Here is a 17,541-nt window from a genome sequence, read left to right on the forward strand (position 1 = left end):
CTGACTGTGGTGGGGAGAGAGAGCTTACCTCTGCAGATCTGACCTGAAAGCTCTCCTTTACTCAGCTGGACTGTTTGTCTGGGAACAGCAAGCAGAAGTTGAAACTGTTTTGGTTTGGTTTGGTTTTTTATTGCAACTTGCTGGAAGGTGCCTTGTGTCTGTGTGATGGAAGATGATTTCTTCTAACTTCATAAAGAATTCCTCCATTGCTTCCAGTGATGGAGATCCAATTTTCTCAGCAATGGTCTGTTGTGTCTTTGGCTATCATGCAAGAGAGAGTGAGCTGTGATAGTAACTGATGTCATAAAAAAACATCCATGCAAGTTTGCAAACAAGCTGCCAAGATTTTGCCAGAAAAATCTGAAGCAAAGCCCTGCTCACCCGTTGCTTGAATTACTCTGTTATGTTTACTTCCAGATAAAGTGACATGTAGCAAGTAATTCATAGTATCTATCTGCCATCTAACACTAAATAATCAGCTGATGTATTTACAATCAATAGGCTGACAAGGTTTGAAATTTTGTTTTAGAAACCATTAGAAAGAGCTGGAACACATGGGAGGAGTTGTGTACTCGGGCTGGTGCTTTGGGTATGGAAACACAAGCCTTTATCTTGTGTTTAAGGAAAAATTGAGTAGAACAGTTGCAAAGGCAGCTGTGAAAGAGCTAAGGCTTTCCCGAGCTTTGGGAGTCGTTCCAAAGGGTGTGTTTGCGGAAGTGTGCTTTTGAGGAAGTGGGTTTGCAACAGGAATCAGTCTTGTGTTATCTGGGAGGCTTATCAACCTCCTGCCCCGTTAGGGTTGTGCGTATGATCCCAGCGGTCGCTCCCAGAGGTCAGCTCTTTGACTAAGAGGTATGTTACCGTGTTGATGCAGCTGCAGCGGAATAATTTATACTCTCCTGAGTTGGGGACGTTGCCCAGATACATGCACTTCTCGCTGCCATATTGAGTCATCGCCGATGCCAGTTGCATGTAGACAGGCATCAAGTTTTGACCCTGTATCTGCCATCTCGTGCAAAATGATTCTGGGTCTGCAAGATCATTGGGTGAAAGAATCTTGAGCACAAATTCACCGAGTGATCTCAGTCCCACACTGTTTAATACACTTTGGTTATTTCTCTTTATTATGCTTAGTGCTCTTAGAAGAGGATGAGGTCTGTGTTGCAGATGGATAAACTGAGGCACACAGTTGTGGAAGTTGCCCAGCGGGTGTATGAGAAGGGTCAGGAATGGAAAGCCGTTGAAGAGATTGCGGTTGCTTGATTTTGCCAGGGCTTTCGTTTGGTAGTAACGGATCCAGGTTTTACTGGCAATCAGCCCTTTACCATCAGTTAAAAGAGGAATGATGCTTTATTTAAAGTTAGAGACATGAGGTGATGTTGGATTAACACTTACCCAGGTGAGTCTCTGTAATGGTTATCAGTTGTTTGAAGGCCTATTAAACGAAAATCTCTGCAATTCACTTAATGTTTTATTCAAAGACGGAAGCTAACATGGATGCTGTAAAACAGGCAGGTTAGCTAGCATGTCTCTAAATTGCTCAAGTTCCTGTTGGGATCTATTGGATTTACTGTAATCTTTAATTATAAAATGTAATTACTTTAGAATGGATTATCAATGTTGGTGTCTGTTTCTGTAGGTTGCTTGGTAACGTCTTTCATGTGCTGAAGCACTATCTGTTCTGCGAGTTACAGGCTTTTAAACCCATGAAGTAAAAGCCTGTGGATATTAGTGTCTGCCTAAATGGAACCTTTCAATCAACTGGAGTTAACACGTAGCTTTTTTGTTATTATTTTGCTCTTACGTAAAAACATTTCTAAGGACAATGCCCCAAAGAAGTAGCCTGAGAAGTTGCTCAGCTTTATATTAAAGATTTTCCAATGAATTCCAGCCTTTTTATAACATTCTACCATGGTGTTTGTATGGATATTTATATCTCTGTGTGATAATATTAAAAACAGCAACAGATAATAAATACGGTACTGTTTCATTACCTTCCCTGCAGTCAATCCTGAATTATACAAGTGTATGCAAGTCTGATTAGAAAAAAATACCATCCATTATTCCAAATATAAATGGTTTATCCTGATGTGTTCAGGCAGACTTTTTCTTCTGACTGCAAGACTGACAGTTGGTTCCTTTTTTTCCCCTCTGCATCTTGTCATGTGGCAAATTATTTTTTACACAGCTGGGGAAAATATATGGCATTATATTGTAGGTTAAAAATCTGAACTAGAACAGGGCTATTTTGGGGTAGCAAGAAGGTTAGAGATGGGAAAGAACAGGTCCTGATTTTGAAACTGATATGACAACTAATTTTCCAACTGCACAGAAAGGAAGAGAAACCTGTCTGGTGATTTGAGGTGGGAAAAAGCAAGTAAGCAATACAGTAGGGAAAGAAATACTTAAAATTACACCCACCCTACCCCTTTTTTGTTTTGTTTTTGGGAGGGTTTTGTTTGGTGGTGGTTGTTTTGGGTTTTTTTAAACCCAAACTGGGAATTTCTTAGCTTAATAGTTAAATATTTGAAGGGGAGTTGAAGAAGGGAGGCTAAAGAGCCACAAAAGTGGTTATCTTGTGAAGATAACGGCTTTGTGTAATGTTCCTTGGAAGTTCTCGAAAGGGGCTGATTGGTTGGTATATTTAGATTTCATCTTTTAAGCATTTACTAATTATCCCAGCCTAGATGGATAAAACTAATCAAATAGCTGTTTGGGAATGCTCTGCATTTTGAAATCTTCCCTGGTAACAAAAGGAGGGCAAGTGATAGTGTGGGGGATTTTTTTTGGTTTTTTCTCTCATCTCTCTGCTTTCTGCAAGGACATAAACCCAGGGATTTTCAGTGGTTTAGTTGTTACATATATTAAAGAATATCAGATTTGCACTTCTCTTCAGAGGGAAAACTCTTCCTTGGTCAAGTTTTTATCCTAAGTCCTGTTTGTTCATTATCTGGATCACAGAACTTGCTAAAAAATGCCTTTTTCTTCTGAATTCTTCCCGACTGCCTTTCCACTGGAGCTTGATTTTTCCATAACCTCAGGTTCCTTGAAAATCAGTAAAGTGGTGGCACTCTGCAAATCCAGACTGTAGTACACACGGGCAGAAATTGTAAATCCCAGTTGTTCAGTATCTCCCGTGTTACAGCCTGGGTGGCATCGTAAAAGCACTGCCAGACCGAGGAGCAGTGGTGACCTCCTGTAGTATGTCACATAGTGTGTGCGGAGAGGGCGTTATCAACTTTATTGATGCTTTTAGTTACTGAATCCTGAGTGGTGTGATTTTTATTGTGCTATTTGGCATATTTGATTTCAGAAAATGTAAGAATTCTTGATGAGTTAAGACACATCAAGAGCAAACAGAAATGAGGAAGGCCGTGGTAGCGGTGTAGGTGCTGCTGTGTGCGTGTTAGGCTTAGCAGATGGAGAAGTTCAGGGTACCACTGAAAACGTTAAATACTTTCATGATTTCCTGCTGCCGTATTTGAAGGGACGCAAGCGTTTGGCCCAGTATTTTGAACGAGCGTTTATAAAGCTGACTCCTAAATAAAAATAATTCCACACATTACATTAAAAAAAAAAATATGCTGAAAGCAATTTTAACCCAGCCTTCTTCTGCGCTGTTTTTGTGCAACCTAAATACTGCAGTGCTGTGAACCTGCACGGCTGTAGACAAAGACCTTGAACCAGCAAACAGCTCGGTGCAGAACCGTACACTCAGCGCCTGGCTCTGTGCAAGGCTGCAGGCTGCTGCCCATAGGAATTACACGTGGGCTTGAGAGAAAGATCTTTTTTTGAGTTTGGCTGGAGCAAAAGCACAAGAAAAGGTAATGGCTTAAATGACAAAAGTGATAGTGCGGGTTTTCAGAATTCAGTTTAGTTACTTGTAATTGATTTGAATAGATAATCATCTAGCTGGGTAGGTGAAACTCTCGAAAGTGAAAAGGGACTTACAGGTTATAGAAAAGAAAGAGCAATCTGACAAACTTGATTAGAAATATGGAAGTCTCTGCTATAAATCAGCTGAAAGCCAGGGTGATTAGAATTTCAGGGCCAAATAGATAATTGTCTACTAGATGGCAGATGGCACACTGGTAAGGACAAAATCTAAAATTATGGCTCTGTTTCCGTAATTTTTGTGGTTCTGGTGCCATTTTTCAAATCTAAAATGGCATAATGTTCATGCTGACGTATTGTGTTCTGTCATGACCAGAATGGCATAAAATATTCACTTCTAACCTTGCCATCTCATCAGAAAACGGACTTAAACACCTCACTATGCAAATTTCCGTTTTGCATCTTTTGGCTCCATCCCTTTCTGTCTCAGCCCGGAGTTTGGAACCTCTGTCCGAGAAAGCTTCTGGAAGCTCCATCTCAGTCCTCCGTACGGTATATAAATGTGGAGTCCCCACTTTTAGAAACTTGATGAATCTTTTCAGTGGTTTGGAAGTTGTACTGCTAAATTTGGATTGGAAAGACAGCTGCAGAAAGCCAGAATGGGCAGAATGGCGCAGCTGCTTTTGGCTTTTAAACTTTTCCAGTTGCTGCTTTTGGACTCATCATTAGAGAGAGGAAGGCTCGATCTTGGAAAATGAAAGGGTACTACATTATGCATCTTGCCTCCCAAATATACAGGGTTTAAAAGCAGTGAGCAAAGTTTTGTTCACGTGAAGGAAAACTGACAACCCTTTAGTACGACGAGGCAGCATGTCCAATCTCATCCGTCCTCTGTCTGCCTGATCATCAGCTCAGGACAGAACAGAGAAGGAGAATTTAAGACACCGCAGCCAGCACAGCCTGAGAAATCATTTTGTAGTGGAACTTTTTGCAACACCATGACCAATGCGGCTTAAATGGCTGAATAGGCAAATTAAGAATAAACGTATTTATTCAAATAGCACTTGGGAGTCCTGTATGAAGTGAGTCACTTTGGGGTGTCTGTCAGCAGGCCTCAGGTGGTCCCTCCTTGTGTGAGAAGACAGGAGGAGAGCAGGAGATTGCCCTTGTGGGATATAAGTGGCTGTTGGTGGGGAAGCCGGGGTAGTTTTCCTGCCGGCGATGGAGGTGTTAGCGAACTCCGGGTCCCGAGGAGCCATCTGCACCACTGTGGCAGTGTGGTCGAGGTTTCTCGCATGGTTTGCAGAAGAAACTTCTCACCTTCTGAAATAGAGAGGTTAAAAAAGTTGAGGGAAGGAAATAACTTTAAATTTCATACTCAGCTTAAAATAAGGCTGATTCTGAATTACAACGTTAGGAGTTTTATGCAACAAAATAAAGTCATTTCCACATCCTCTCCGTGTCCAGGCTCTCTGTGTGCCAGAAGGGTGGGTCCTCCTTCCTCCGCTCTGATTTAGAAGAGCAAAGAACCAAATGGATTGCCTGGCTGTTTCCTTTCTGGTGCACGAGCCTTATCGCTCGCTGCGGGAAAACTGTCTTTATGGAAACACCATCTTTCCGTCAGGATCAAGCTCTGAGACATAAAAGCACTCGCTTGGTATCGTCAGAGAGAATCCAGAGTTCCTCAAAGATTTACTCTGTTACGTTAATGAAGAATGAGAACTTCCCATTTAGAATAATGCTGCCACTGGAAAAAAAACCTTCAAGGTCTAGCAAAAAGAAAATGAATACCCCGAGTCATATGATTGAGGCATGTTTGAGTAAATTTTGTGGAGGGTTTCTTTTTTCTGTTGTTGTTATTCCCCTGGTCATTATTTAGTTTCCTCGGAGCAGAGCACTCCAGTGACTAATTCATCCCACACTGAGTTTTTAAAACCCAAGTTGACTTTATTTGTTTGTCCAACATTCCTTCTCCTGGTGGTGCTGGAGTCTGAGTGTTATCAATCAGTTCAGCAAATGTTTATCCTCATCCGTATGACCAGCTCTGTGAAACTTTACTTTGGAAGCTCAATGTTTAAAAAGGGGAGAGGGGGGTAAATCTGGTGATATGGCTTTTTGTTTATGTGCGCTAATTAAGGAGGATACTGCCAGAGGCTTGCAATGTTGGGTTTGTGAAACACATAGCTGGAGGGAAGGACAAAAGTAAGAACTGAAATGACAGTAGGAATTTCAGACTAAAGTAACCTGCATATTCTGATCCTGAAATAGAGTAGTAAATACTGTTGCAGACACTAGTCGGGGCGCTCTGTGGAGGAATGATTTGTTTTAAACTGTCATTTTCTCTCAGATGTCTAGTTTGAGTGAAGCATTTTAGAAGAGTCATATTTTCGTTGAGCGGCGGCGAAGAGTATTGTCAATTCTCTGAAGCTGCCTTCTTCCTCTTTGTTATCTGACTTTTTTCCAGGGATTGAATCAAAGAATGTACAGGTCACTGTGACGCTGGGGCTGAAACTGCTCAGAGCCAGGCTGTGTGGATTATAAAAGGGAGCTTTATTTAAGGCATTCCTTACAAGCTGACGAGTCCTAGTCTCTCCCAGCTGAAGAGAGGATACTTGTAGGTTTAATTTTTCCTGCCAGCTGGAGCCAAAGGGGCAGGAGGACAGAAGAAGCTGTGCTGGGGTGCGTGTGTGTTGGAACTCGTGCAAACCCGCTGCCTTGCAGTCCTCAAGGAAAGGTTAATGTGCTGAGCCCGGGCAGGACAGTTCAAATGTCCCAAAAGGAATTGTTTGAGTTGGAAGAAGTTTCTCAGAAATCACCCAGCCCATCTGCAGGACTCTCTTAAGAAAACACTTTTGAGTTTTGATAGGAAGATATCAAAATGTCACGGATCTCCCCTTTCTCCTTCATGAAGGTATTCTGTTAATAAATAGAAAGAAAACTTCTGTGCAGTCCTTAAACAAAGACCAATTTCTTCCCTTGCTCACCACAGTATTAAGTGCATTGTGTACCTCAGTGGTGCGGCTTTGCCAAAGTTGTGCGTGTGAGTCTGCAAGATGGGCAGATGGTGGGTGGTTTTGCAGTTTGATCAAGTTTCATTATCGCTATCATCAAGAAATGTGAAAACTCAGAGGTAGCATATATCCCCAAGTATACTTGGGGATATATCAGCGTTGGCCTTACGATTTTAGCCCCTTTTAATTACCATTCTGAAATACTGATACCCTGTGTAAAAGGTCAGAAATTCAGAGATAAAGAGGTCTTTCTGAAATTCCCACTTGGTTTGCACAGCCTAGGGGAAAAGCGGACTCTCGGTGTGTTGGATACTGTGGTACTTCTGAAATGTGCCAGTCCCGGGTTCTGCACCAGGAGAGATTGGCTTGAGACTTTAGCTAACTGCTGAATGCAGCCCCGTTCATCAGTGTTCAGTGCGATTTAAGATTTTATAATTAATGGGCCATTGGTTGCCAGGTTTACCAGTGAATGGGAAATTCCCATTTGTTCCCAGAGCTGAAGTTCAAAAAACTTTCAGTTCTGTTAAGCACTTCCATTCAATTTTTCTTTTTACAGATGATGAAATTCGCTTGGGATAACTACAAACAATATGCACTTGGAAAAAATGAACTGCGACCACTGACTAAGAACGGGCACATTGGTAACATGTTTGGTGAGTTCTGAATCAATTTTACTGCAATTTCGCTGAATTTCTTAAAGGTCCATGCCAGTTCCTTTCTCTTCAATGCAGTGAGGTATCTGTAACAGCTTTGATCTCTTTCCTCTTTCCATTTTTATGAAGCGAGACTTTGAACACAGCTCCTAGGGGTTACCCCACAGGGTATATCCCATTGCTGGGAATCTCACTCCTACAGGCATGTCTCTGTGCCCAGCCTGTATCACCTCTGTGTAAGATCTAGGACCAAACATGTCTGAAAACAGTGCTAAAACCAACTAGTGTCGTTATTAAAACATGAAGTCAGTCCAAACCTGACAATACTGCTATTTGTCTAAGCTCATAGACGTCAGGACCTGACCAAACTTGAGCATTTTCTCTCTCGTTGCTCCACTGTTGAGCAAGATGTGAATTCCATGAAATATTGAGTGAGTGAATCAATATTAAAGGCTCTTTATACTATGTGCTTACTGGCTTGTATAATTTTACTCTTTAGCAGATTGCCTTTTTTTGTGTGAGCCACTTACATAATTCCAGTGCTATTGCCCTGCTTGTTCTGGTGGGATACTTGTTGACTTTTGGGGATATAAATTGTTGTTTTCCTCATTTGCACTCAAAGCATTTCCCTGCTTTGCTCACTCCACCCTAGCTTGGCCTTGCCTGCACAGGTTGTGCCGTGGTGAGAAGGCCAGCAGAATCTGCGTTAGCAGCCCTTTCCCACCCGTCTTTGGGGAATACTCGCTGTAGAGAGGTCTCTCGGCTTCTTTCCACAGGAGTCTGTTTTGCAGAGATTATCACCCAGAGTCCCTTGCCCAGATTAAGGTGGAATAGAGTTCTTTAGTGGGCAAATTATCTGTGAGCTTTGTTTCCTCAGGCAAAGGGATTGGACTAATGCAGTTTGAAAAAACACTCCCGTTCTTGTTTTTGCACTCTCTAGGTGTCCTAGTCCTTCTCTACACCAGGTACATGACATGGGTGCGATCTTTCAGACCGTAGATGTGGAGATCTACTGCTTTGTGTGGAGACTGCAGGCCTCATTAGCTTTGGGGAGCTGAGAGATGTGTGGGCAAGTGAAGGTTTGAAGGTGGAAACAGTATCACGTGTCTTCTAGGATGGCCAAAACCTTGAAGAGCAGCAGCCCTGTTTGGGTGATGCCTGATGCAGATGGCAGAGGAAGGGCTGGCTTTTAGTTAAGCCACAGCACAAGGAGAAACCTTGGTGTTCCGCTTGCAGTGCCACCATCGAGTCCTTTTATTAACCCAGATGAGGCACTTTAGTTCCTGCAGAAGTACCACGAGGGTTAACTCGCCATCTGGTTGTGCAATACTGTAAGTTGCAGGGAAGCTGTGTTAGCGATTGCTGGGGTATCTGGAGGAAGCAGTTTTGGAAGTGTGCCTTGTACTAGCACAGGCCATGTACGACCGGCCACTGCTCTTGACCAGTCTCACTTTGTCAGGAGCAGTGATTTGGGTTTGTTCATCCTTTGCCTTCCTCTTTCACGACCCCAAGAATACCCAGGTTTCTTACTTCAGCACTAAGTTAAGCGTTTTGCAACTTTTCCATTCTGGCGAGCCTGTCAAAATTCCTCAAGGAGCATGCCTGTAAACAGACAAAAATATTGAAAGCTTTTAAATGCATTTATCATGCTAAAACAATTGGCAGTACTTACGCTTGTTTAGAGCGTGCCTGTGAGTACTCTCAACGAAAATGCTTTGGAGCACAAGGATTTGCAGACAATTGCAGAAAAGAGGCTACATGGTACATTTCAGCCCCTTAATAGGCTTTTCCTCCTTTTAACTGTGGCTGGTGAAGAACGGAAGCATTAGGCAATCCGTTGCTGCAGCCCTCTATCCCTCTCGTCTTCAGCGGCTTTTAGGAATTAGGACAGGGCACTGTTCGCCGCCTTCATTGTTGCCCATTTCCCCCCCTGTGTCACATCATGCATCTTTTTATTCCAAACTACAGACGTAATGGAGGCAAATCGGGTACTCTCCAGGCTGGAGGTGTCAATATTAAGCTGAGATTTCTCTGCAGCTGCTTCCATGTAGGAGGGAAGGAAGCTCTTTCAGGCTATTTTCAAGTATGTTTGTGTGCATGAGAAGCAATCGAGTTCTTGAAGGGTGATACACTTTCCTGTTGTGGATGTGATGCTCACTTGTAGCCTAGCCTTCAGTTTAGCAGCCTCACCCTGGGGGAAGCGGGGGATTTACTTTTTATCAAATATTCTCCCTAATCAAAGTAGAAATACAAAATAAACATTCACCTTCTGCTCCTACATAGCATTCCGCTGCTCTTAACAGCCATGAGCTAGCATCTCTCCCCAGCGTCCACCCCAATGGCAAAAAATCAGAGGCAGAAAAACTCTTATATCTCCAGGCTAATCTCCTTTCTCGTCTGCCTTGGAAGGTGGCAGCTCACATCTGGGAGAGTATCTGTACAGTTTCCATACTTCTTCATATCCAGAGATCAGACTTGCCCACTACCCAAGTAAGTGCTAGGCTGCTACGTACTTGGACTTTGACCTGGTGACATGGTCTTATGTTCCTCCTTGTGATGGATGCTCTCCAGATCCTATTCCTAGGGCATCCATTTCATCAAGAGTCTCCCATGTTCTGGACATAGCCTATGTGTACAGAAGTCTTCTGATTGCTGTCATTTATAATCATTGCAACTCGAAAGCCCTTTCCTTAAACCCACTAGCCATGGTTCTTTCATAAGCATTATTTATTCATCTGTGATGCTTGTGATAAGACGTGCCATGCTAAACCTCCCATCCCAAGCCCTTCAGTGGGGTAAACATGTTTTAGACTTGCAGCCATTTCAGATGTGTGATGATTTCCCTGCAAATTATGCCATGGAAATGGGCAAAGCACACTGCTAGGGTGGAAGGATGATCTCTGTTAGAATAAAACCTGCACCACAAGGTTCCCATGTGAGTGTCTGCACAACTGCAGGGTTTTCACAATTACTTGCAAAATTTCTCTCCATGCTTAAGCTAACTCAAGGAAGACCTGCAGAGTATCTGCCCACTCTTAGAATTCTAAGGCTCAAAACATGCTTGTTTAGAACTATTTAAGAAAAATGGCACAGCAGGGCTTTTGTGGCTAAGGGTGAAGGCTAGAGATCCACAGGTATGTATTCTGTTCCCAGTGCTGATCTAGTTATTTTAACCCTTCTTTACCCCAGCATCTCAGCATTTCTGTCTTCAGTGTTGTGAGCATTAAATTAATTGATGTTTGCAAAGCACGTTGAATTCCTTGGAGTGAGGCTGCTGGAGAGGGCAACCGTATTATGTAGCGCAGCACTTGAAATGCACCTGTCACTGTGATATCCAGCATTAGATAGCTGAATTATTATTCTGCCCGCTCCCTGGGTCTGTCATAGCCACTTATTTTTCTGACAAAATGTTTTTAAAATCCTGTTAGCTTTACAGAGTTTCTCTAGCTATGGGAGAGTGAGCTGGCATCTATTTCTGCTCATGCATCAGCTGAATTGTCAGTTACATTTTGATTGCACAGTCTTTTAACAATGATAAGGTAAGAAGCCTGATTTTCAGATATCTCTTGAAGTGTGCAGTGCTGGCAGCAGCAGAATCCTTCTTTGACTTATAACCTGAGCCAATTTGCTCTGAAATCAGTGACAGCAAGTAAATATGGAACCTTGCTGTGCTGTTAGACAGTCATTTTTCACCACCTAACTGCATATTAGTATATTAATTTTAGTATAAAAATAGCAATCCTTAACTAGATTCCCCCCTTTTTTCCTCTCTCCTCACTTGAAATCACGCCTAAAATTATGAATTGCCTTGTCACAGCCATTGCTTCTCTCAGCATATGCTGAATTTGTGCATCATTGTGAGGCTCTGTAGCTTTATCTGATGTGAATCCATGTGACAACTGTCACTTCTAGGACACAGCCAGGTCACCGGAACTGGATGGCAAAGATCTGACAGCAGCTGGATCTGAAAGATGTAAGGCGTTTAGACTTCATCCTCGTGTAGTGCTCTCCATGTTGTTCCATTTGATTCCTTCGTGACAGAGTACACAGGGCTATCTGCACAGGCTGGATAACAGTTCTTGGAAAATCAGTGACTGTTTAGGCTGTGTTTGTGTACTTGGCTCAGACTTTGGCCTGAACTGTCCTGACAAGTTTGTTTTGAAGACAGGAGGTCATTGGTCTCGCTGGCCTGGAAATAGTGCTGGTTTGGCTCTCCAGGATAAAAAGGGGTTGAAGTGGCTGGGGGAAGAAAAGTAGTGGCCATGTGAAGATATGCAGAGGCCTCTAGAAAGCACCGAGTTGATTGTCCTGAGATTCAGAAACCTTCAGGTTTTTTTCTCCCTGGCAAATGCAGTACAGTCCTGTTAGACTTTCTCCCTGCGCTGCAACACCGTGACCTGCCCAGTCTCTGATCTGGATGGACATTCAAATCACATCTCTCCACTGGACTTAGACCACCAAGCTCCTTTTGCAGGAACTTTTGACAGCAGCTAGAGTGCTCTTTGACTGCCCAATTGGACACAAAAGGCTCCGCGTCCCAGAGTTAGTCCCTTTAACCATCCAGTCTTGCCTGTTGAGCCAAACATTTTCCAAATAGCTGCTTCCTTCATTAGTGATTTAGCAAGGAAACCATGAAGCAGGCAGGAAATGTGCCCACCTCAATTAGAAGCAACAGGAGTTGATGTATGAATATTTAACATGGGAAAGGTAATTGGATGAAAATACTAATTTAGCAACATTCTAACTACCAGAAGAGAAATGGTAACCTCCAATTGTGCAATCACTTGGTGCAGCTTTTCTGTTCTGCCTATGCATCTCTTTCCCTGTGATCACAAAATTACAAAACCCTGGAGTGTCCTTTTATGTGATTAAAATAATAATAATAATAATAATTGCTCTCTGAATTTGTATGCTGAATTATTCCTGCTGCCTATTGCACATGACATTCCACAGTTGGCTCCATGGGGTCTTTAAAGAGAAAAATATATTGTAATGAAGATGTTGCTAGAACACTGTTGCTCCCTGGCATCATCATCTCTTTTTTTTTTTAATGTATACTGAGTTGAATATTATACCCAGTTGAATATTATTTTCAGGAAGGGCATTTTGCGTTGACGTTGGCTTTTGCTGTCACTGAAATCTGTAGCAACAAACTTGTTTCCTGTCAGCAGGAAGCAGTGAATCAGGATATCCTCCAAATATCAAACTTGTTGGAGATTGGTTGCATGATTCATGTTAGAGCTGACATTTATCCCTGTTATGGGTTGGTTGGTTTTTTCCCCTGCTTTTCACCTGCCAAAGATCACTCCTTCCAGACACCAAGGTCGTCATTAATACTGCAGGAGATCCGTTCCCGCTCTGCTCTCGCCTTGGGTCATGCTGAGAACGGTGGCTTCCTTCAAATGTGCTGTTTCAAGCATTAGCTCGAACATCAGGGTTCCACTGAACCCTAAACCTCACACAGAGAGATTTAAGCTTATTACAGTGGCTCAGCTGACAGGTAGTAACTTGTCAGCTTGAAATACTCATTTTAAAACTTTAAAGAGAAAAAAAGAAACCTATTAATGTCTCACATAGTGGCCTAGGGCCGCCTTCAAACACCTTTGCTATCATCAAAGCCCCTATTCTGGGGCTGAGCTAGACCTGGTCAGCTCTGTTGTGGCAGCAATTCTTGAGAAACAAAAATTTGATTTGAACCAAATAAATAGATTCAAATAGATTCTCCCCTCCGCTGAGATTTACATCTTAGAAAACAAAAATCAAACTCAGAAAATTCAGTGGAGGACACCTTGGCCTAAGATGCAAAGCGCAGATGCATGTTCCAGCATCTCTGTATCTGCAGTTTGTGTTCAGCCCTTTAGATACGGGGAGAGATGCAAAGATTTGGACAGCAAGAGTTTGGTCTGGGCCTGTCTGCAGCAGGAAACCGGGTAAACTTCACATTATCTCAGTGTAAAACCATTAATCATCCCAGGCTTCCTCATGAGCTTCATGAACTTTCCATTGACCCTGAACAGAGTTTTGAGTTTAATGAGGCCTAAAAGTAGGAGAGTGTCTTGGGATTTGTCAGAACTGCTTTGCACAGCAAAATGGAGGAGAAGGAAAAAAAAAAAGAAAAACAGCCATTAAAGTAGCAAATGAAAGCAGAAAAACAAAGAAAATTGTGTTGAGATGTTGTGACTAGAGAGAGTTCTTTGGGACCTCTTTCCAAGATGCTGAGGTGTAGAACACACAGCGGTGTGGAGGAAGCAAGCCTGGCCTGAGCAGCCCCGTTACCACGTAGACAGGGGAACAATCCAGGCGGTAACTACTCTTTTTCATTTTTTTTTTTTCAGACTCTGGGGGCTGTATTTCAAAATACATTGAGCTTGTCTTTAAGCTTTTTTGCTTCTTTTTTTATTTTTTATTTAATCATCCTGTTATGGATGTTGTTTGTGCCTCATTCCGGACACTAATTATGCGGAAATAATTGTCTAATCTTCAGAGATATTGAGCGTGTGATTAAAAGGCAGCCAACTGAGAGTGGGTGTAGTTGGACTGCTCACCGATTCTTCTCTGGATTACGAAGGCGTTGGTGGCAACTCCAAAGCAAAAGCTGAGTTGGAGGTTTGGCACTTCCAACTGGCTTGAACGAACATCCAGCATCCACTCCAAGGATGTTAATGACACCCCTCTGTGTTGACTTGATAATAACACCGAATATACAGAGCTGAATACCAGACCTGAAGCTCCTGACTACACAGATACCTCTGCTTTGGTGAGAATGTATCTTTCAGAAATGCTGAGGGCCTTTTGTCTTCTAGCCACCATTTGCAGTTGGATGCTTTACATAATTTCTGCTGCAGACGCAAACCCACCTGCTGACACACGCTACCAGAAACACGTAAAAAAGCAGAACAAGTTAAGAATATTTAAAAGATGTACTTTTAGCCATGCCTTTTTATGTTGGAAGCATCTTGAGACTTCTGGTTTTCTTATCTTTATCCCTCTGTATTTAGCTTTTCCTTGTTTATTCAGAGGAGATGGGTAGCTATAAACTGTAGCAAAACACCCGCTTATCATCTTTGTTTTTAATTCACTCCTTTTCTACTCTTGAAACTTCTGAAGAGATTAGGCAGGTTCAGAACTGGCTTTGCTGTGTTAGATTTCACATTTAGAATTTAACTGCTTTATCATATCTTTTTTTGTGCTACTGCTGAAGTTTCTTGCCACCTTCATTATGTATTTCATTGGATATTCATCTGGATTAGTGTTAGATTTTGACATTTTTCTATTTGCCTTGAGGAGATCGCATTTCAAATGGCTCCTGCTACAGAATTTCCTTTTCTATAATTTCTCCAGGTACTTGTTTCCGATTTTTTTTTTCATCTTTGCTGCCTTTTGGGATGAGAGAAGTCTCTTATCTCACTTAATCAGTAGGTTTAATGTCATCCCATAGGACGTCAACTTTCAGATTTGTCACTGGTTTCAAGGTTGTATCTATGTGTTCAGAATATTGTGGTAGGCGTTTGTCATTTGAAGACCTTTATACTTTTAAAAAATACTCTCTTTTAGCCTCTCAGGATTGTTCTTTTCTCTAGAGAGAATTTTTTGGAAGTTCAAGAAAATCCCTTAGCCTTTGCTTGAGGCATCAGTGCGAAAAATGGGGAGGATTTTTTTTGGACTTGCTAAAATTGTTCATCCTTCTTCTGATGTTTTATTCTCAAAAAATCTACTGCACCCTAGCACACTTTATATGCAGCTCCCAAAAGAAAAAAGGAGGAGAAAAAATCAGTGCAGGAAGATGAAGGAGTTTCAAGAGAAAGTTCTAAAGGCAGGGGTTGTTTCTCTACTAATTTCAATATACCCATAATATCCTTGCTCTGATACAAACATGCAATTAAGAACACCTAAGTTACGCCTATTTCTTGCCACAGTGCTTTTATCTGAATGCGTGATTACATAGGGGTATCATTTCTTCGCAGAGCTGGAGGATGGGAAAGCACAAATTAATGTGAATACTAAAGCGTGGCATGGTCCAAGATCACAGCATTCCTGGTGATGGTCTTCACACCAGCCTTGATTTGTCTGTCTCACATCTTAATTTCCAATCTTAAATCTGAGCTGTGTTCTGCAAGCAAGAGCAGGTAATTCAGGGACAAAGAAACCAAGGATCGAGTTTTCCCCTTACATGAGAGCAGAGAGCTTTCATTGACTTCACCGAGGCCTTCTTCAGGCATCTGGAAGTGGAAGTCGCCTTCAGGCATTAAAATTAACACCTTTTGACTAGGCTAGAACATTCCTTCTCTCTTGGCAGGCTGCATCCTGGTTGCTGTGGGAACCAGCATTTTTAATTTCCTGATTTCTGTGTACATCCAAAACTGTAACTGTGATGTGCTCTGTCACTAAGGTAGCTTTGGCGGTTTGCAGGGAATCAAGTCATCAGAAAGCATTTTATGTAGCACTTCCTTCCCTTGGTGCATCTCCAAGGGGCATCTTTTGGAGACCTGCAGTTCTCATTCATCTTAGTGTGTAAGCACAGAATGAAAAAGGAACAGCGAGAGGTCATTTAGTCCTTCCCTTCTCAAGTTATCCCTAAGCTACCCCATGTTGGAAAGTCACCGCAGGCATTCTGCTTCAGTGCTTTACAGTTTTAAAGCTTGTACTGGTGTCTGCCCTCGCTCCCCTGCAGAAAGTTGAGCTGTGACTTCTTGGCCTCTCCCCATGGATGTGGAGGATGATTTACCATCTTAATCCTTGCAGCATCTCTCTGTGTCTTTGCAAAATGTTGCCAAGTTCCCTTCGGTCTTCTCCCCTCAAGGCTGAGCAACCCCAGACCTTCCCAGCTTTAATTGTAGGTCACATTCTGTGGCCTTCTCCTCAGTGCCGTTGCTCCCTTCTGAACTCTCCAGGCGAGCCAAATGCTTCTCAAAGTGGACTCTGTGTCCCGGCTGAGGCTTTGCCAGTGCGGAGTGTAGTGCAAGAGCCCTTTCATGTCTTGCATGCGACACATGCTATTTACCCGTCCTGGGGTGGGGTTTGCTCTGTTTTGCAGCATTACAACATTGTTGATTTGAGCTGAATTTGTGATCTGCTGTAGCCTCAGTATCGCTTTCTACAGAGTGCTGTCTAACCATTTATTCCTTATGCTTCGTGGTTTGTTGTTCTTCCCTCAGGGTGAAATACGTTGTGTGTCCTTATTGAATTGCATCCTGGTTATTTCAGACTATTTTCCCAATTTGCTAAGATTATTTTGATATCTAATCCTGTCAAGCAACATACTGGAGGAGCATTTGGAGTCTTTCAGCTGGGGTCTTGTTGGTGTGACTTTAACAATGTAGGAGAGAAAAGGAAGAACATGGGCAGATAGTTCCGAGTGATGGAGTTACCATGGCTTAATGAGTTCTTGCTCATCAGCTGAGACATGGTAATGGACCATTTGCATTCTCCTGACCTATTGCATTCACAAATGAAATGTATTTAGATTTTTTCATCGCTAATTATTAGGAACCTTAGCTCAGCTCGTGAGCAGTAACTTGAGTGCTGAGCAGTATCTGGATTGATAGAGGGTGGCCAGGCCCAGCACCTCCCATTCTGTGGCACACTGAACAGCATAATTAATCCTATTAGCTTTATTTTGAGGCAAAGGGCAGTTTCATTCCTGTATCTCTGAATTCTCCTCTCATACCTGGGCTTGTGTTAAGGACCAGATCATTTCTGTGAACATGCTATGGGAGGTGATGTTTGCTTGTCTGGACTACAGATAAAACCATGTCAGGGATGAGCAGTTTTATAACCCAAACTAGAATGCACTGTCTGTTCTGCAAAGCCCCTCCAGAGCGTATCTTATCTGCTGAGGGAAAAGTGCCGTCTAGAGTTACAAGCTGCATCTCTCTCTTGTGCTGTCATAACGCATCTGCTACAGCCACTTTTTGGGAAGTGTGTTTGGAAGATAGAAGGGCACCTTCTTCCTGATTATTATAACAAAGCGTCTCTCCTTTGAATTCTAAGATGAATTAGCAGTCTCTGCTCATTAACTGCCTCCTGTATCTCTCAGAGTCCAT

The 17,541-nt window shown here is 42.5% G+C and overlaps 1 protein-coding gene across 1 annotated transcript in view; it reads left to right on the top strand.

Moving 5' to 3' along the window:
• MAN1C1 (mannosidase alpha class 1C member 1) overlaps positions 1 to 17,541 on the top strand; it is a 66,982-nt gene that overhangs the window by 15,099 nt on the left and 34,342 nt on the right. The window contains exon 3 of the mRNA XM_075773991.1: positions 7,402 to 7,498. Within this exon, the coding sequence (XP_075630106.1) occupies positions 7,402 to 7,498 (97 nt within the window). The remainder of the gene's footprint in view (positions 1 to 7,401; positions 7,499 to 17,541) is intronic.

Source organism: Balearica regulorum, chromosome 22, assembly GCF_011004875.1.
Source record: "Balearica regulorum gibbericeps isolate bBalReg1 chromosome 22, bBalReg1.pri, whole genome shotgun sequence".
Lineage (NCBI taxonomy): Eukaryota > Metazoa > Chordata > Aves > Gruiformes > Gruidae > Balearica > Balearica regulorum.